The sequence below is a fragment of the Rhodamnia argentea genome, chromosome 1 (assembly GCF_020921035.1).
Source record: "Rhodamnia argentea isolate NSW1041297 chromosome 1, ASM2092103v1, whole genome shotgun sequence".
Taxonomy (NCBI): domain Eukaryota; kingdom Viridiplantae; phylum Streptophyta; class Magnoliopsida; order Myrtales; family Myrtaceae; genus Rhodamnia; species Rhodamnia argentea.
Window position 1 is genome coordinate 24,473,133 of NC_063150.1, and position 21,235 is coordinate 24,494,367.

Below are 21,235 nucleotides of genomic sequence, written 5' to 3' on the forward strand. Positions count from 1 at the left end.
ATTACTGGAAAAGGAAATAAAAAACAAATAAAATAAGACCGGTTTTTACGAAAATCATTTCCCCCTCCCCCCTCTCTCTCTCTCTCTCTCTCGGCCTATTTGTCACGTTCTTCACTAGATGTGGCTCTCGCCCACCTACGGTGACGTGTACTGGGTCCCACAGAGCTTTTTTTTAATTTTTAGGGGCCCCACGGAGTTAAAGAATAACTTTTTAGTGATCTTTTTTTTTAATCTTTAATTCTTTTATTGGGAAAGGTACCAACAGACAAGGCATCGCTCCCCGGGGGTCAAATTTCACAGCGCAGCTAATAGAAAAAGCCCCTTTTTTTTCCCAAAAAGTGCAAAAATTAATAAACATGTAATAATTCAGATATAAATTTAATTTATAATTGATATTTAGGAGGATAATTTCGATTAATCAGTCTCATACGTTTTGTTATTATTTTTTTTTTTGGGGGTGTAGTTGTCATGTCACGCGCTTCTAGTGGGGCGTCCGGGGTTCGGCACCAACGAGCCGTGCATTTTTCGAGGATTCTCCCGTTGTTGGAGAAAACAACGAATTAAAAAAAAAGGCGAGTTACAGCGTGGCGATGTCGTTTTACCGACGTGGCGGCGTATTCGAGCGCACACGTGGCGGCCTCCTCCCGCTCAGCCTGCTCCTAGCCTTGGATCTTGCTAATTGGCTCATCCACACACGCCCCCACCCCCCACCCCCACCACTTTTTCAACCTATAAAAAAAATATCCTTTTTCTCGCGCGGGAGGAACGATAGCGCCACGAGGCTGTGACGGGAGACCGCGAGATCTTTTCCGTCCCCAATCGCTTTCACATTTGAGCTCCTATTATCAAGCCGTGAAAAGATTTAAGAGAAAGATCCGCACGTTTCTAACTTGTTAAAAATCTGCGAAGAGCCCTTTTGAAATTAGAAATTTTTTTTTTTTTCAGTTTGGTCTGTATTCGGCAATGACTTTGCCGCGGGTTTGGTCAAGAATTGAATACTTGGCCATCAAGTTAGGCGTTTAGGGGATTATTATCTTTGACCGTCGGCTGCTGCGAAGGAGAGAGATGTCGCGGTCAAGGGGACTGTGAGGGACGGGGCGGTGAGTTTAGAGAAGCTCGGTAAAGAACTAATATTCGGTGGACTTGCGTGGCCACGTCAGGAAAGTTTGGGGGGGTCCCACCGAAATGGTTGACCCACCATGTTGGATCCACTTTCTCTCTTCTCTCCCCCTCCCCTTTTGTCGCTTGTGAGTTGGGGGTTGTGAGGGAGGAGCTCTTTCACTGTCCCTCCACTTAAAAAAAAGGGCAGATTAAAAAAATAAAAAATAAAAAAACACCACATTTTCTTCTTCTTCTCGTTGAATTAAACTCGATGCGAGTTCCAATACAAACTGCTAATGCACGTGTCGGATCATTTACATTTATTTCCGCAATCATAAATTACCCCGTCGTCGCCGAACGGTGGGCCGATTGCCGATCTGATCGGGCATTCCCGTCCGACACGGCACCGATCATGACGACGAACGGACATCTTTCGATTCGGTGGCGATCGCTCCGCAGCTTCTAGCTATACAACAAGCATTGCATGCACGGGCACGCCCGCCTCACCCATTGGCGCCACGTGCGAAAAAGAAGAAGGAAAAACCCCTACTGAGTAAAACATCGAGAAGGCTTCCGTGGGGGGACGTGTTTGTGGGCCGCGTTGCACAACCCTAGCCAGCCGTCACACACAACCGCACAAAAAAAAAAAAAAGAGAGAGAGAGAGGAGAAATCTCCCCCCAAATCCTCCTTTGTTTTCTTTCTTCTATTGGCGAGATCTCCTCAAATGAGTCGGCTTTTTTGGAGCGACTAGATGCACCTCCCAAATTGCCAAATAAGTTAATACCCTCCTCTGTTTTCTTTTTCTTTTTTTGTCCCCCTCCCGAACCAAAAAAAAAATAAATTAATAAATAAATAACGAAACCCAATTTTCTTTTTTTTTTTTGGCTTCCTCCTCCTCATCCTCCAAATTGACGAAGACGCTTTTTCCCAAGAAAAAGCTAAACGCACGGACGATTCCTTGGCATGGCGCACGAGCGAGCCGGGATCGGTCTTTTGCTTGTTTGGTTCTCGCACGTGTAGTATTTGAATCGAACCGAGGTGCTCGAACGACGTCGGAATTGCGTTCGCGGGGTACCACAGCGAAGGGCCTTGTGAAGTGGTGGTGAGGAGATTTGATTTGAGTGCGTAGAAAGTGGAAGGCGATCGCTCAATTTTGTTCTTGAAATGCGTGCGGACCCTGGCCGCGGGGGGGCCAACATGGAGGCTCGGCTTCTATTTTTATTATACATGCTTCGCGAGTCGCGAAAGAAGTTTCGATTGCCAAAACATGGTGGAAATCCGGAAAACTACTCCAAATTTCCTAAATATATTATATGAACGTCAATTCAGTCATAAACCTTTCGATTTTTAGTTAATTTAGTTATAAAATGATTTGACAATTTACAAATATAGTCATTCTTGCCCGCTTTAGCCGAAAATCGCTGATACGGGCATCATCGATCCTACGTGATACAATCGACGATGATATAAATAATTTTTCAGAATAATTTTTCCTAATTTTTTCCTTTTTATTTTTATTATTTTTCTTTTTCTATTCTTTCTTTTACTTTTTTAATTTTTTTCTTTGCTATGGCCAGCCCGGGTGTCTAGTTAACCCTTGTCGGAATCTAATCTCATTGATCTAGCTCACTTAAGCTCAGCATTTACGATATCCCACCGGCACCAGGCTAAAGCCGTGACTCCCTCATCAACCACACCGGGGATTGCGGCCCCTCGCCAAGATCCGACGAGGATCGTGGCATCCACATCAATAATTGCAGGCTAAAATTAGTTGAAAGAAGTACATTGACAAATCATCAAAAGATTATAGACTGAATCGGCCAAATTAAAAAGTTTATACCTGAATTGACATCCCTACAATAAGTTTAGGACATTCTCGGTAGTTATTCCCTATGAAAATGGTGACATATCATTAACAAGCTATCTAACAATTGCGAAAAGGAACTCGTTAACGAGTTCTATGGTAGTCATATCTCTATTGTATGAAAAGCGAATCTAACAATGGATTTCAACCTCAAATTTATGTTTCGTTAAACAGTCTTTTTGTTTGTTGATGTATAACACCATACGATACAAATTGAGCAAACTCATAAAATTTCTCGCTTTCTTAATCTGAATTCAAATTTCTCATCTTGCTATGATTTTAAATTTTCTTGTCAATTAATTGGCATTTTCAAACACGGTGTCCCTCTCCATCTAGCCCACCCCGAGGGAGAGAAAGAGAGGGACCTTTCTGTCCCCCTCGCTCTCCCCCTTCCCCTTCCCCTTCCCCTTCCTTTTTATATACCTACCTCTTTCTCTCTCGTCTTCAAGATTTCTACTTTATTTCGGTCATATTCAAGCACTGGACATTTAGAGATCTTCCGTGGGGAGTTCAAGACTTTTTTTTTTTTTTTGGTTGGATTGTCTTTTCTTCTCTCCCTTCCTTTTTTGGGAATTTGTGAGTGTGAATAAATTTCTATGGGTAATTTTGGGTGAATATGAAGACCGGTTCAACCATTCAAAGAGGATATTCGTGATGTGGATCCACAAATTGTTTGAGGTTAGGCCACTGTCCTCTTTCGATTTAGATTCAGGTCTAGATTTAGGAATTTTGCTCTCTCGAGCTAGATCTAGATATAAATATGAGAATTCTTTACATGTATTTGATACGTGTTTTTTCAACATATAGATGCTGGTGTTATTGCTCGACGACGGTGATGAGGATGTTGAACCTAGACGCACATCGTAAGCCGTTGCAAATGGTGCGAGACTTCTCAACATATTATCATCACTGAATTTAGTGATCGGCCGCCAAAGACTTGCAATGGCAAATCTATTATTAAATGGCAGGAGTGTGTTTTTAAGCGCAAAATATGCTTTGTTATTTGTTTTTTTTTTGTTATTGCAATTATTCCATATTATTTAGGCTTGAAAGCTCTTTTATGTACAACTCGAATATTATCTTGATTAATGAATGGAATATTTCCTTCAATAAAAAAAAAAAAAACTCCGTCTCTCCGCGTATTAAACTTTTTCTTCTTCCTTCAACACATACGTGCAACTGCTCTATTGAGAGTACCTCGGGTTACCGATTATGCAGGCTATAGATTATGCAAAGTTAACACGACGTGTTTAATTTTCGAAGAAATCATTACAAAACTACGAAAATTATAAATCCGCCAATAGCTTAATTAGTGTCTCGATGACACCTTCCTTGTAAATAAGTGACGTGGCACGGATATGTATTGTTATCCATGCACCCTATTGACAACCATGTCTAACACATTCTTGATTTTTATCACTAAGCATCAATTTTTTCTATACCCGTGTCGATAATTGGAATAGCAAAATGTTCATCGAGACTTCTTTAAATTCGAACGGACCTCGTTCCGGCTGGTCCGATATATGTAATAAAATATCCTTTTGCTCAGGAATAGGTTGCATCAATCAACATGCTGAGTATATCATATTTGACTCTAGAACTGCCAGCATGCACCAATAGGAGTGGAAATTTGACGTTCGGGTATGTTAGAATCACAACAATCCAAAATAATCGATTATCTTAAAACATTTCCATCCAAAATTCGGAGAGAATTCCACGCCCTCCACCCCCAAAACCATCGGGCAAAAGTACAAAAAGAAAAATGGACTTGTCATCTATGTTTATGGACCGTGAAAAATCCAATTAATTACGTGTATTATGCATTTGTCTCTTTGGTCACGATGTGAAAGCAGATAATCAATGCCAAAATTCTAGAGATCTCAGGTAATATTGTTTAATTATCTTCTTAATTAACTAATGTTGCGGACCGGTCACGACGTAGCCTGGAGGAGAAGGAAGGGTCGAAACCCAATTATGGCCGTAACGGGCACCTTCGATAATTGCCTTAACTTAGTTTATAATCTTGGTTAGTCTCACCCGTTAATTAATCGAATAAAGTAATGGATAATGGTATTTTATGCTCATGATATTTTATCCTATCGATAAGTACATGTGCAATATAATAAGGGGACGTGTACGATATCATTATTTGCAAACAGCTAAGAATTGTTATTAAATAGCCCTTTTGATTATTTTAGCTCGTAATATCAGGCAAAACGATTATAATATTCTGCACAATTAAAAAAAAGGAAGAATTCGACACAAAACAATTAAAAAATCAGTAAAATATTACTTTCATGTTTTGTTTTTGTCGTGGATTAACCTAGTGCATTACAATGGTTTTTGACATCATCATTATTATTATTATTATTATCCTATGTTTTCTTAGGTGTCTCCGAGAAAACTTTTCGGTCATTGGCTTGACCCTGTTTTTCAGATTGTGTGGCTTTCACTTAAAAAAACAAAATGGGTAAAGGCCAAAAAAAAAAAAAAAAGGTGATGGGTTCCAAAAAAAAAAAGAAAAAGAAATTGGCGGTGGAAAAATCTTATTTTAGTAAAATAAAAATAAACAAAATAAAAAAAAGGGAGGAAATTCATGAGAAAAGTCCACAAAAGTGGGGGCAAAGCGTGTAGAATCATGCAGAGACTTTTAACCCGACCTTTGTAATTTAATGTGTTTGGGGTGGGGGACTATTAGTTTTTATGCGTACGCTTTTTTCATGATCTTATCTATGTGTGTCGAGCCCTAGAAAAGGGACCTACCCTTTTGCTTTCCACTCTCTTAAATTCATTTTTATTAACAATGATTCCGCATAATTATTAAATATTTTCCCTCAATTTTATTGCGGGCCACGACGGGGCTCTTGTCTTTTTCTTTTCTTTTTCTTTTTTGTTAAAGTATTTTATCGGAACTTGCATTATTTTCAACCTAACCCATCTTCAGATAATGATATTTAATTCGTCCCTCGGAAAAAAATAAAAAAACATATGATTTAAGAGTAGTAGTGGCACACGACAAGTTCTTACATGCTCTCTTGCTTAGGATATTACATAATAATAGGATTAATTTAATAATAATAAAAACATAATAATTATTATAATTACCTCAATAGTTAAATCGCAAGATCCAAGCTTTTATTCCGAGGGGCGTTGGGCATGGAGTAGGAGTAGAGTCGAGAAGCGCGTGTGATCTCGCCACGTGGTCAGACCCCACGTGCGACCCCACTAGTAGTAATTTAGTAAAGCATGTGGCATTTTTGAGTTTTTTTAATTTATTTTCTATTGATTGCAATTTTTTTATTATTATTATTGATTGCGTAGATGACGTTTTAAGTTATTTAATTATGGTTTTAGGGATTAACTTTTTACATTTCTGTTCCGCGAGTAAAAACCGAGTCAAGATGGTAGAAATGTAATTTTCCTTCCGTGCTTTAATGTCCGAGTGGGAGCATGCTAGCGAGACGCGAATATATATATATAATTCGATTGATTCCGTGCATTTAATTTCATTGTAAATCAATGTTTTAAAATGATATAATTCTTTGGGTCGTCCGATTGATAACTTTTAAATATCATTCAGAGATCATCTTTATCATTCATTTTTTTAAGTTATTAATCAAGTTTGAATAGTCAAATATGAATAGTTATATGGTCATCGTGTTTCTTAAAATTTTCTATGTGGTCTCGGGAATTACCAATTTTTTAATAGAAATTACTAGTATAATGCATGCTTTGTCTTTAATTATCTTTTGCCATTAGATGGTATCTCAAGCCAACTCGATCAGCTGCACTAAACTAAACCTAGGTGTTTTGTGAATCACCTTCATGTTGAGTTTAAGAAATAGAAATTATTTCCTTGTTGGCTAGCCTTAGAATTTATACGACATGATATTTTTTTTTTTTTTTGGAATGGAGTGTTCTCCAATTTTATATGGGTTTGATACAATATTCTATACCCGCTTCACTAAAGTAGCCGAGTACTCGCAGACTGTCATCTCATTCTTGAATGACTACATTGGTAAATCGTTAAAAAGTATATGATTAAATTGGCACAATCGAAAGTTTTAGGATTAAATTGATAAGTATTCGAAAGGTTTACGACTAAATGAGCCGCCGCAGAATAGGTTTATGACTTTTCGAATAGTTAGTCCACATTAATTATGTGTCATAAGACATTCGCGTCCACGAATTACTTTATTTAGTCGATCGAATCGCTTGAATCACCATGTCACGATGATCTGAATTTCTACGCACGCCAGCTCTCGCTCGGATTGCCAATCTCTTGCCACGCTCGTGCAGCCAAATTTTTGTCCTAATGTCCAGGTATATGCCAAATATTCAAACCCATTAGATATTCATGCGTTGCTTTGTTTCAACGACAATCATGCCGAAAATGAATGAAAACGCACATCAAGAATTGGCCCTTGGAACGATCTAAACGGCCTCGATCGAAAAGAATTGAGCTGCGACTCCCCAAGAGAAGTCATATATCCAGCTCACTTCACAATATTTCGTGCGGACCTAAGTTCTTAAATTGGCCTCGTCCTAACTTCAGGATCTCTCATACGTTAAATAGCTGGAGGGTATTTCCCCGCTGTTAGAAAAGAAAAAGATGTGATTGCAATAGGGATACAGGACATGTGGGTATCGGCATGTTAAAATAAAGAACGCATCTGTGGAGCCTGCTGTCCCTGCATATCAAACAAACAAGTTGTTGAGGACCAACGAAAATCTTACTATACCCACGAAATTAACCGAAGAGACCAACAAAAATCGAAAATAACTCCCTAAGGTTTTTGCGATTTTCGCTCGGTCTTAAGACGGCGAAACGATTGTTCGTACGTTGTCGAGTCCACGACTCTGAGGTCGGACGTCCAATTTACGTGACTCGCCGACTCGCGAGTTCAATTGAAAGAACAAGGACGACATTAACGACGGATGGACGGGCCATAGAGACGAGAAGCTACGCGAGGAAGATGAAAGGTAAGGTCGTGTGATCCGAATGCTTTTGATTGTGTGCTCTCTTTATGGGCTTGATGATGATGATGATGATAATGTGGACTTGGATTGGGCCTCTTAGCCCACCGAGCCGTGGGCCCTTTTAACTTAATTACTCGTAGTATGAATTCAGTCAAGCAAACCAAACATGCTGTAGTTTTTAGAGCTCTTCCATACTTTCTTTTGGCAGAGAAAAGTAATGGAGAACTTACGTTCCATTTATTTTGCGAAAAATGAATAATTTGAAAAATATTTTTCTAGAAATGTTGTCTAAATATTTTCGTGGATGATGAAAATATTTTTCATGTATTCATTTTTATAAGCGATGGAAGCGATCATTTATAGAAAAATATTTTCCAAAATCACCTATTTTTCACGAAACAAACGGTGCCTCAGTCAAATGCCTTTTTTTTTCCCCCTCGGAAATATCGTGTTATGTAGAACGAGAGCCCAAGTTATATTTGTGTTGGTGATTCAAACATTAGACAATTGGAGAGAGACCGAAATTGTTCCGCAATTCTGCATCCAAGGTTAAAAGTGCTCAAAGGGTGCATGAAAATGCAAATGCATTGAAATTGAGAAGACTATCCTAGAAAGTCCTACATTTATTGTACTTTCATCAATTCAGTTCTAAATATTTTAATTTTGCCAATTGAATAGTAAACTTTTTCACATTTTATTAATTGGGTATGTCTAGCTAATTTTGGCTAAAAATCGCTGACGTGGATGTCAAAAGACTCGAACTTGCGGTATGCTCGTGCATTCTAAACCTCTTCACTATCTGGTACAACTTGTTTTCCTAGTATTGTTTGCTCATATGCCTTTGTCATGGAGGAATATAACCTTTCACCCTGAGAAGTGAGCTCCCTCATGGTAAAGGTACTTGCTCCTGGTTTTGTTTCCCTCTGATAGTGAGTGATTCCAATTCTGGTCTTTCCCTTTTCTCTCCAACGGCAGCCCTAATCGCTCGAATAGTAGGAAACTTTATGTTGTTTAGAATCGGAATCCCAGTCTCTTTATCAATATTATGCTTTCTGGCAAAGTTAAAGACAAGCTCCTTAGCAGATTATGGCAAAATGCTTAAGAGTTAAAAGCTGAAGAAGCTTAGCTACTGAAACTGAAGTAGTAAGTGCTCACAAACAGTAAATTAATATGCGATTTGGTGGTAATTCCTTCCATGCCCTTTTTATTGCATCTCCATCTGAATCTTCGAAAACAATTTCGCTTGACACAAGCATATGAAGGCATCATAGGGCAATTACAACAAGAGTAAAGCAGTAATTATTTAATAGTTTAGTTTAACATAATTTGGAAAGCATTTTCTACGGTAAGACTTAGGGTATCGTCTGCATACAGCAAATTGCTAATCATGTTCCTTCTTGTTTTCTATTTGGTTGCAAACGCAATATTTATGTACGAGACACGCGAAACTTTCTCCTGCAGCAATCCTTAGCTTAAGTTTTTCTGCAGCAACTTTGTCTCTAACAGGGAATTCGTATCAGAAAACACATCCGCACAACTAAGCTGTAGAACAACGACAATGGATACATAACTGTACTTGAATAGAATTCTAGAAGCCTTGAGTTAAGTAATGAGCCCATACAATGCCTTTTTTATGTTTATATATGCCTTATGTTCACTACCAGACTTCACATATCTAGCATGTTGATCAACAAATATCCCTTCTTGCAGGTCACTATGAAAAGAGGCCGATTACATGTCCAATTGGAAGATAGGCCATGAATTATGAGTTGCTAATGTAATCACCAATCTGATTGTATCATGTCGTGCAACAAGTGCAAAAACTTTTTTACAATACAGACCAAACTCTTGCTTATGGCCTTGAGCTACTAAGCGAGCCTTGTACTTGTCTACTTTGCCATTTGCTTTCAACTTCGTCCGGCACACCCACTCGACACCAATTGTTTTGTGCCCTCTAGGAAGATCTATCGACTCCCAAGTATTGTTTCTTTTAATGGCTACAATTTCTTCATCCATTGCATTTCGCCAACTTGATTGTTTTACAGCGACGTCGAAAGTTGTAGGATCGCAGTCAGAAGACAGAGCAAGATGTGTAAGTGGGTCTTCAAATTGATCAATTTTAGTTACCTCATAATCAGTCATCCATGTGGGTCTTCTTTTAACATGTTGCAGCAGTTGTTTAGCTGCAAGGGGACTTTGATGGAGAACTTTTGAGTGATTGTTGACTGCTGCACACGTTCCACGGGTTGTTTGTCTTTCCTCATCATTGTCAAAGTCTACTAGAATATGGTCTCCAACACTTTCTCGCTCCATGGCCAGGTTCAATCTTCATCAAAAACTACATCATTGACTGATGATGATTTTCTTAGTGATGGGATCATAAAGCTTATAAGCCTTTGATTGATCCCTAAGGTAAAAAAAAAAAAAATGCATTTTTTCTCCCTTGTCATCTAACTTTTTCCTATTCTGGTCTAAAACACGAGCACAAAATAGGCTCTGATACCACTATTGTGTAAAAGGCGCTTAAGCGTAAAAAGAAAGAGGCACTCCTAGGGAAATACTTCACTTCTTGATTTTATTCATCCGACAACAAACCTTTTCAATCAGACCATTGACACCAACCGGATAGCTACAAAATAGGAACAAAAGGAACAAACTTCTATAATCTAGGACTACGACAATAAAATCCTAACAAACTAACAACTTTGATCGATTCTGAAGAAAAACCACATTGAATGATTCTAGGCAACAGGGTCGTGCATACAATTTCGCACTTAAAAAGTACAATTAGAAACCAGAGCCGAAATAAAGAAACCTAGGCAAAAAAAAAAAAGAACTAACTTCTAACCACATTGAATGATTCTAGGCAACAGGGATTACATTGTATGTTAAGTCAAAGTTTAGACATCATTTGTGTCATTATCCCTTCAATTTACCCTGCGCGAGGGACATGGTGGGAATTCTCCCCAATTGATAGGCAAATTTCCCTTTTTTTTTTTTTAATTACTATTTATAGATGGCAATATGGATCTCTACATAAATCTCGTCAAGTTAAATTATATGAGTAAAAAAGTTTTTATTTCTTTGCATTTTTAGTTGCGCAAAAGTTGCAACGTCTCGTGAATTTGTATTAGTATTGACATAGACATGCATAATGAGGCTCGCCATTTATGTTAAATCAACTTTCTGTCGCATCCACTAGCGACTCCGAGTGATTCCTACGGGGATCGGTTTGATTCTTGATTCCACAATTTTAATATGGAATAACTGGTCAAGTTCCCGGTTCTCCTCAAGAAGCAGCCCCTACCAATTTAGCCGCTCGAGAGCATATTTAGGAACTTTTGAGAAAGTAAATAAAATGTCTAGTAAAACTAACACTACCGGTTTCCCAGATAACCCGAGAACTGGACTAGGACCGATAAGTTCACAATTTCAAGAGGAAAGCGACCCAACCTAAACCGATCACCCTACTGGAACTTACAAAGAGCACTTTGGGTCGCCGCATAGGTGGCTTGTTAGGCTTTAGGTTCAAATTGCCGGGGGATTGGAACTGATCCCACAAGGCCATTAGCCAAGGCCTCTTGGAACTCGAAAGCTCAAGAAACGTCTCGCTCGAACCCACCCGTAAATAGCTTACCGCTCAAACGCGTAAATCGTCTCGCGACAAGCCAGCATCGGTAGGCTCGTGGTCATGCTGACAAAATCCGATCAACCTTGATGCTAAGAACTCGTGCTTGTCGATGGCAAAGAAAGGAAAACAAGAAGAAGAAGAAGATGTCGGTTGAATCCGAGTCACAGCCAACCTTTGGGAATCTCATCCGATCTGCCAAGAGTGCGAAAAATCCGAGTTGTTACCGACCTTTCTCGCTTAGCCTTCTCGTGAAAATTAAGGTAATCATGTCGACAAACTGTCAATTTCCATGTCCCTCTTTCTCCATCTTTATCCCGCGAAAGGAAGGAAAAGTCCCACCGTTCACACGTTCCTTTCTCTTTCCTTCCTTTTTTTGTGCGTGCGGGAGTGTGTTTCCCCCATTGTTTTAGACGTTTCAAATGATGGGTCAAGTTTGTCCCAAAAAAAAAAAAGGAAATTGACGGGTCAAGATTGGTGTCTCCCTCTTGCACACCAACTAAACATAAAATAAAATAAAAAAAGTTTCCGTAAGAAATGTCCCGTAGAAATGTCCTGAAAACGTGTTAGATAGCCAGCGGGGAAAAGGGTGCGATTTCTATTGCACTGTCTTTCTCCTGTCATTCGCAAATCCGTGCTGTAGAAATTAAATTTTCTTCTTATTAAATAGGGTTAACACCTAACAAGCTTATTAATCGCGCCTAATAAAGATTGTGATTTCATTTTGATATTGAAATTGTTAATAACACGAGATAGGCGGCAGTACTTTTGAAACTATGGACATTGGGCATTTGTCTAACGCAATCACTTAAAAAACACTTGCGCGTGTGCAGCCATTAGGAATTGCGGCTAGGATCCTAGGATATTATCCATCTTCTCAGAATTTCTATTACAAATTAAATGGTCTTTATATTTTTGGCCATAGCGATGTTCAAGAGCGGACCGATCGTGCGTGCATTTGAATCGATTTCCAGAACTGGTTCGGATGTTGTTGCGGAAGTAACTAAAAATGTCCAAGATATCGCCGGTGTGAAAAGCGAACTTTCGGCACCGGCAGCGGCGAACCGAATAGGTTGCACGAGGCATGCTTCAAACTACAGGAGCTTCGACTAATCAAACCATCGGCTATGACGTCTTCCATGAGGGAAAGTTTTGGTCAACGTGGAATATTAGTTTCTTCTCAGCCTAACAAAGCACGATTAAACCCTTAATGGGCCATCGTGCGTTGGATTCCATCCCTAAGCGAGAAAAGGACGAGTCAAATGTCAAGGTCTACGTCTCGCTGGCGAGTCGCTTCCCATTGGTTCTTGCATCTCCCAATCTCAATAGTCAAAGATCATTTTCATACCGCTCCTTCTCTTCTCCACATCAAGCAATCGTGATTCAGCATATTGAATCCGATTGCGCCCTAATTCTTCTTTTGGCTCATTAGTATACGAACTTGTTGGTCTACAAATCCGAGTTTTGTACTCACCGTGTCGCCTTCCGAATATGTCCATTTGTCTCACTACCTCTTCTCTTTCGCTATCACCGCCCGCTTGACTCTTTTTTTGGTGAAATTACGTTCGAAAGTGAATAAATCGGGCATTCCACATGATGTTCGGATCCGACGGAGGAAATGAGAACTTTCCCGATTGGGGCTTGATCGACGTCGATCACGTGCACGATCAAATCCGTCTCGAATGCTGTAATCCATGTCATCGGCATCAACCCAGCAACATTAGTTATGGGGATCTTCTTTTCCACCCCGTGATTCCTCCTCCCCTAACTAGAGCATACCACATGGGCGTGTTCGGACTTTAGCGAGATAATATTTCCCCAAATGGTGAAATACCATTGATTTATCTTGTTAGGGGTTAGAGTCACAATGAACGAATCCATGTCATCTCAAGTAAAGGATAAATTAAAGATCGAAATGTCGAAAAAGTTAGCATATAATTAAGGAATTCAAGATGTTTTTAGGTTTTTTCTTTATCCATTTGAGAAACAACTCGAGCTGTATCGGTGACCATGGTAGCAACTTCCGTGCATCTATTTTTAGGTTCATCCCCGCCCGGTGACGTCAGCCGTGGATGTTCTCCAAATTCAAGCAAAAGCGTCTCTAAAGAAATTTCAATTCACATGTGTATCCATGCATTTGAACTTCCCACCAAATGCCAATTTGACTTAAACATTAATATTTTTTTTTTGGGAAAAGAACTTTTCATGTGGGACCACCCGAGACTTTTTTTAATTTCACACACGATGGCGAACTTCTCTCCCATCATTTGTGGGGCTATTTGACACAGACAAGAAATGATACAAAATATCGCGCGTCGTGCTGACATCATCTTATGAAAGAGTTAGGTTAACGGGATACCTTCAAAACACTCGTTAAACAAATTTAACAGTGCAATATTCTATTTTAAAATCACCCCGATTAGGCTAATACGTTAACGACCGTAGAGTTTCTCTATTTAATATTCGGAACGTTCCGCACTTGATGTACCTGCTCAGCATAACTCATGTTGTCAGACAATGAAGTAATTCTTTTCAACAGCTAGACGTATTGATCCCGTAATGTCTTCTCCCACCTTCACACGATAAATTCATCGTATGAAGCTGTTGTTATCATGGACGACTTGTAGAATTAGACAATTCTTAGGAAAAATATGGCTATAAATAAACGACTCATGAAAAACCCAAAAAAAAAAAAAAAAATCCTTGTTTTTTATATAAAAAAGAAAACTAAAAAACTTTATTAATCTGTGTGCAATGAAAAAATAAACCTTTTTTCTAGTATAATAAATGGAAAAAGAGAATCTCTCTTTCTCTCTATCTCGTTTCACGTGCGCAGTGGCCGTTACTCCAAAAACAGCGCCGGCTACAAAGGCAGGAAATCAAGAGCCGTTGGTTGACTAGCCAGCCGTCGTTAAGAAAAATCAACGCACGTCAGCGACGCCACGTGGTCAGATCCTGGAGGTGCTGCCCCACCGGATCGCTCCCCCGATTCCACCTCTATATAAACCAGGTCCTTCCCTCCATTTTTCGATCCACACTGCATTTCGTACAGCCCCTGTCCGGGAAGCGTCTCTTCTTTCTACTTCTTCCTCTCCTCACTGCACAATCGAGCTTCGAGCCCGACGCCTTCAACTCCGTCGGCTCTCGAATCCGGAGTCGCCATGGCTGGGGGAGGATTGGCCGTCGCTTCGGCCGGAGGCGAACAGTTCGAGGCCAAGATTACCCCGATCGTGGTGATCTCGTGCATAATGGCCGCCACCGGCGGCCTCATGTTTGGCTACGACGTCGGTGTTTCCGGTAAGGATGAAAGATCGATGCTCATTTCTCGCCGTCATAGTGTTTCTGATCCTGCGTCGTCGATTTGTGACTGCTTGTTGTTGTTGTTGGTGGTGGTGGTGGTGGATTCGAGTTCGAATCATGGGTCCTCTATGGCCGCGGGGCTGCGAAATTTTTTCACTTCTCAGTTAGTTGCAACGCTTGGGACTTAGAAATTCTAGTTCCTTTAACTATCTGATGCGTCTCCTTCATCTTTTGTGGAGTATAGATTAGGCTATTGTATTCTGTGGAGATTGAAGTATCTTAACCTCAAGAGTTCGAAGGACAGAGCATTTTGCGAACCCAAACATTTTTTATTTCATAAAAAAATATTCTCTGCATGAAAACAGAAAATATACTTGTTTGAATAAAGCAACGAAACAATTTCTGTTCCAGCCAAACTGCATCTCCCCTCACGACCCAAAAAAAGAAAAAAGAAAAAAAAAACTGCATCTCCCCTGGCAGAAATGCATAAGTTTGATGAATATTCGACTTTATCACTATTAATTAAGTGATTTGTTGGCATATTAGCTTTGACTCAATGGGTAGTTTGCAGGATCTGTTGTAATCTTCCTTTCAGCTTTATGATTGTTTGTGTAAGATTCAATTTGCTTGGCTTGTATGGGACTAGTCCTCCGATGAAGTTGAGGTGGATAAAATTTTAACTTGCCCATCATAAACAATATAAAAATCTTGTTACACCTTTAGCGAAACTATGCTACAGCATCAAAAGTAAATAAGTTTTGATGAAAGCTCTTACTACGTTCTGTGATTTTGTGGACCACTTAGAAGAAAAGAAAGGGTCTTTAACCGAAATATGCAGTTGATATACTAGTCGCAGTCATTTTGTTGATGGCAAACTACCAGACCAGAACCTAGAGATGATTGCCTAGACAACGGGAACAGAAAAGGAGTATATCAACTGCGTGTACTTGATTATCCTAGTTAATGGATGCTTCTTTATGTGGATGGGATAATATGTGATTACAGAGGAGAAGTTCACTAATTGTGTGGTGAAATCTGATAACACATGTCAAAGGAATAACTCAGATTGCTTCATCTGAATTTTTTCAACAGGCGGTGTAACACAAATGCCAGATTTCTTGAAAAAGTTTTTCCCAGTTGTTTACCGGAAGTCTAACGAAGCTGGGGCCAACAGCAATTACTGCAAATACGATAGTCAAGGCCTTCAACTGTTCACATCGTCACTGTATCTTGCTGGGCTAATAGCAACTTTCTTTGCATCATACACCACTAGGAAGCTTGGCAGGAAGTTAACCATGCTCATTGCTGGGTTTTTCTTCATTGCTGGGGTTGTGCTTAACACTGCAGCTCAAGACCTTGCCATGCTCATTATTGGAAGGATATTACTAGGTTGTGGCGTTGGTTTTGCTAACCAGGTTGGTTCATGTTTATTGTTCTCTGAGTTTTGTGTGTGTTGTTTTGGACATTGTTTTTCCCTTAAACGGGGAGTTGGTCTGTGAAATCTGTAAAAATAATAAAAAAAGATCCAGTGAAAATTCCAATGTGGTAAGCAGTAGATCAAAATAGGATGAACCATTTTTAAAAAAAAGGAATGTGCAGATCTTAACGATGTGGAGCACTTATGAGGACTTATTTCTGTCCTTTGCATCAGGATAGGATAAAACTGAAATGTCGATGAAAAGTAAAGTATCAGTTAGATGCAATGTATCACATAAAATTGAACTACCTAATATTTTTTCTGTCTAGTCTCCCTTGGAAGCTTGCAAATACATTGAGATATTGCTAGCATATTCAGTAGCTATGTAAAAGTACGGAGATTGCTTATCTAACTAATCCATGATAAACTGAAAACAGTTGTCATATATTGGCTTTTGTCTCCTCTATCTTTTCTTCTTGAACTTGAGGCAGAAGTAAATGAGCCAGATGAGATCTTCCCAAGATAACTTTTTGAGAAGCTTTTATTTCATATGCATTGTCCTACTTCTTATATTTGTGTCTATTCTCATCATTCAAACTAGTCTGATGGAAGATGATAGATGGTGATTGTCCGCTTGGAATTATCCGGGAAAAGTCTTCACTGCCCCATTTCTTTGTATCTTCCTCCTGACTTTTCGAATGCTTTTGCTTTTCAAAGTTCCTCTCTATTCGAAATAGATGCTCCAAGTCTTTTTTAAATTTGTTTGGACTCTGAAGTCAAACATGCAATCGTCATTTAGAAGACTTGTAGGTTTGGAGCTTTGGAGGTCACATTTCAACATCTGGGGTGATGTCAATATGGATTACTGGGTGCTTGATCTGTATTTCTGTAACCCATTAAAATTTTGATTCACAATTGAAGATGCAAAGTCTAGCAATTTGTTCAGAGTTATCTTGCATGTTGATATTGGTTAAATATTGTGTGGAAAGAATGCCAAGGTATTGCACATCTCGTGACAACTGACAAATCTTTTTCTCTCATATTTAAATTATGTCATATGTCCAAGCCACCAAGGAAAAAAATAACAGAAGTCATATGTTACTCATTGGTCACATCATCTGTTTTAGAATTGACCTAAAACTTCAAGTAATTTTAGTTAAGTAGTTTCGATTAATATAATCATTTCATTTCGATGGCTAGAGCATGTTGTGATGTCTTGTTGAATGCGTTTTTGGTCATTCATCCTCTCAGAGATTAACTACAAAATATATGCAGGCAGTACCACTTTTCCTTTCGGAAATAGCACCAACAAGAATACGTGGAGCACTTAATATACTCTTCCAGCTTAACGTTACCATAGGCATCCTTTTTGCCGATCTTGTCAACTACCGCACGGCGAAGTAAGTGCACTGCTTTCATTGTCTTTTTTTTTTTTTTTTTTTCTGTAGTTTCATTTCAATCAAGGTTTGTTAATCTAGCAACTGTTAATCTGGCAACCTCATAGTGGTAAATAATGTAAAATCCGTGTTTATCATGGGAAGCAGCATTTAGACATTGGAAAATAAAAATTGGATCAACAATAAGCATTTTGAAAGGATTGTAAGTGCAGGGACTCTACAAAAAACAGAAAGAAGCATGCGCCCCAAAAGAGGCACAGCTGTACTACTATTTCTACATGCTACAGTGAGTTGAAAGAATGAAGTTGCTTTCTGATAATGTAGCTGTAATCATAACTTCATTGGAAAGGATTATCTGATCTGTTTCATGAGACAAATAAATGATGATGCATTGCTGGTTCTGCCGAATTGCCTTTGATAAATTCACTTGGCTCATGAACTGCCTTACATAACAGCTAGCAAATATTGGTGTCTATATGACCGAATTATACTCTTTCTTCTACTTCTTTAACTAATGCAACTTAACTGCTGCCTTGGCAATAATAGGATCTCAGCAGGATGGGGTTGGAGGCTATCATTGGGATTGGCAGGCATTCCTGCAGGTCTCCTAACCGTGGGAGCTATTTTTGTGGTGGACACTCCCAACAGTCTCATTGAGCGTGGTCGCATTGAAGAAGGAAAAGCTGTGCTAAGAAAGATAAGGGGAACTGACAACATTGAACCGGAGTTCCAGGAGCTTCTTGAGGCAAGTCGCATTGCTAAAGAAGTGAAGCATCCTTTCAGAAATCTCCTGAAGAGGAAGAATCGACCTCAGTTGGTCATTGCAGTGGCCATGCAGGTCAGTGTTGTTTCTAGCATCCATCATGATATCTCACCCTTCATTTTTTATCTCGTGAAACCATTCTTGTTTAATATGTCTGTCTACCAGAATGTTCTTCTTGTCAGCACAAAAAATGCCAGATTAAATTCGTCTAACTTTGAGTAGTTGAATTATTGAATGGTCAGCCTCAGCTGCTTCAAATGCAGAGATAGTCGTTCTAAATGAAATGATAGCGCTACTTAATAGACAAACCACATATACATATTTTCTGTTATATGGTTTGTTATATCATATTCAATTGCAAAAATGCAGTGATTAGGGTAGAATGTATCATAGAGCAGATTTAGAAGACCATTTGAAATTGCACAATCATGGGGTCAGCTTACTGTTGCGCATGGTATTGAGTTTTCTCTTCTCCACGGAAGGTAGGAACTGTTTTCTTCTGGCCCCAAAAGAAAATGTTACATTTGGCTTTTGGATTAGATCAACCAAGCGCGCTGAGAACATGGAAGTTTTGAGTGTACTTGGCTAGCCAGATGAAGTTCGCTGGTGTCACTATCTGTCTTGATGTCTATTTTTGCTCTTCTGGATTTTAGCTCCACGTTTATTGGTTTTAATTTGACTCACATTTGTCAGTTATATGTATGTGAAAACAGGTCTTCCAGCAATTTACCGGGATCAATGCCATCATGTTTTACGCGCCGGTTCTCTTCGACACCGTTGGATTTGGCAGTGATGCATCTCTTTACTCTGCTGTCATCATTGGGGCTGTCAATGTTCTGTCCACCTTGGTATCCATTTACACGGTCGACAAGATGGGCCGCCGTGTTCTTTTACTGGAGGCCGGGGTCCAGATGTTCCTTTCCCAAGTTGTCATATCAATTATACTCGGCTTGAAGGTCAAGGACCACTCAGAGGACCTCAGCCACGGCTTCTCGATCTTTGTGGTCATTATGGTGTGCACGTTCATCTCTAGCTTCGCGTGGTCTTGGGGACCTCTTGGATGGTTGATCCCCAGCGAGACGTTTCCGCTAGAGACTCGCTCGGCTGGCCAGAGTGTGACTGTCTGCACCAACTTTCTCTTCACCTTCGTGATCGGTCAGGCATTCCTCTCCATGCTGTGCCATTTCAAGTACGGCATCTTCTTGTTCTTCTCTGGTTGGGTCCTTATCATGTCCATCTTCACTCTGTTTCTTATCCCTGAGACCAAGAACGTCCCAATCGAAGAGATGACCGAGAGGGTGTGGAAGCAGCATTGGTATTGGAAACGGTACATCGATGACGACGGCAAAGATGCCGAGGCCGCTGTTTCGAACAAGGTCGGGCATGCCAATGGCAATGGGTTTGATCCTGCATTGCAGTTGTAATCAATTCGAGATGAATGGCTTTCAGGATTCAGATATACAAGAATTACATACCTTAGACAAACATTGGGTACAGAATATACACTAGAATACAAAGAACAACTGCTATTCAACAGACCGAGAATTATTTCGATACGGTCATTATAGGTAGAGTACTGATTAAGCTAGATATATAGTCTTCTCGTGTGATTTGTGGCGCGCGCCGTATTGTAAATTGATATTGCAGGACATGTTCCTTTGCAGAGAACAGTGTGTTTTTTAAATTTGCTGTCATTACATTACGAGAGAGAGACAGAGACAGAGACAGAGAGAGATCAGATTTATGTGGTGAGCTGAAACTGTAGTCTACTTCTAAAGATTTGATCCCCACAATACTCATCTGGAGCAAAGTTTGCGTGTTAGGAGGTTGTGTAGGAAGCAAGACTTCGGAATCTCTCTCTTTCTCCGTAAACCAAGCAACATGTGGCCTTGACCCCAAAAAAGAGAATTAGTTGCCGTCTGATACTTTTCTCTCCTTCATTCTAATATCTACTGTTGTATCAAGCAAAGAGAACTTCCAAAACGCCCTTTTCTTCATCTCCCGTAACGTCCTTTTTCAAGTTAATATTTCTATTAATCTCTCGAGCATGTTAACATGATAATTTCGCATTTTTTCTATCCAACATCAACCTTCCAAGAAGGATTTCGGAGTCTCGAATGTTTGCATCTTTGTCAATAATTTCTTTCCATAACTTTTAACGACGAAAGACCTCCGAAAACAGTCTTTCCTTGTAAGATTCTCGACCGAGTTACAGCACCTACGAGCGGCAACCTCCCTAAAGGCAAGCTACAATCGTAACAAACGTCCGGTTCATGACACGTTCATTTCAACCACGCATGCTTTATGAGCTTAACTAGAAATAGAACTGACTTCATTAGATCGGATAGTATATGTAACGGTCCGGTCTATCGAGTGCGGGGAGTAGTCGCTAGGCCTGGAGGGCTCTGAAAAAGAGCGGTTCTTTGGCAGACTTCTAGGATGGCGAAGGAGATATGAATAAATCGAACTGCACATTGAACAAGGGGAGAGCGTGTCTGATATATATGAGAAAACTGAAATTAACTCACGGAGACCCATCTTGACGTAACGGCATACTTTGCTTTGAATATCCAAATGTAAGCGTGAGGCTCGGTGTGAGAGGAGCGAAAGCGGATAATATCTCGAGTGAGTTAATCCAGGAATGTGTTGATATACATCATTCGTCGATTGTATTATGAGATCTCATACGGGCTAGTGTTCTTTGCACATCTGTCAGAAGTCTTGATCGAGTCATCAAGCTTTATTATAGCCACGTTCGTACATGCCGAGGAGGATTTTTTTCAA

At 39.7% G+C, this 21,235-nt stretch overlaps 1 protein-coding gene across 3 annotated transcripts; it reads left to right on the forward strand.

The window, feature by feature from the left end:
- The first annotated feature begins 14,593 nt into the window (after positions 1-14,593).
- LOC115753629 (sugar transport protein 13-like) lies at positions 14,594-20,131 on the forward strand. 3 transcript variants are annotated; one of them, XM_030692329.2, is made up of 7 exons: positions 14,594-14,871; positions 15,967-16,289; positions 17,567-17,691; positions 18,235-18,526; positions 19,165-19,514; positions 19,828-19,850; positions 19,894-20,131. In XM_030692329.2, exons 1-7 carry the CDS (start codon positions 14,736-14,738, stop codon positions 19,929-19,931), a joined length of 1,287 nt encoding a protein of 428 aa, XP_030548189.1. In that variant the 5' UTR covers positions 14,594-14,735; the 3' UTR covers positions 19,932-20,131. The 3 variants fall into 3 exon arrangements, with proteins under 3 accessions (XP_030548189.1, XP_030548187.1, XP_030548188.1); XM_030692327.2 differs by having other exon boundaries at positions 19,165-19,850; XM_030692328.2 differs by having other exon boundaries at positions 14,595-14,871; positions 19,165-20,131.
- Positions 20,132-21,235: the final 1,104 nt, after the last annotated feature.

Bases quoted from the DNA above. Each gene is read 5' to 3' on its own strand.
- LOC115753629 (XM_030692327.2), top strand. From the start codon at position 14,736: ATGGCTGGGGGAGGATTGGCCGTCGCTTCGGCCGGAGGCGAACAGTTC. The intron at 16,290-17,566 runs GTTGGTTCATGT...AAATATATGCAG, and splicing joins GCGTTGGTTTTGCTAACCAG to GCAGTACCACTTTTCCTTTC. The intron at 17,692-18,234 runs GTAAGTGCACTG...TGGCAATAATAG, and splicing joins GTCAACTACCGCACGGCGAA to GATCTCAGCAGGATGGGGTT.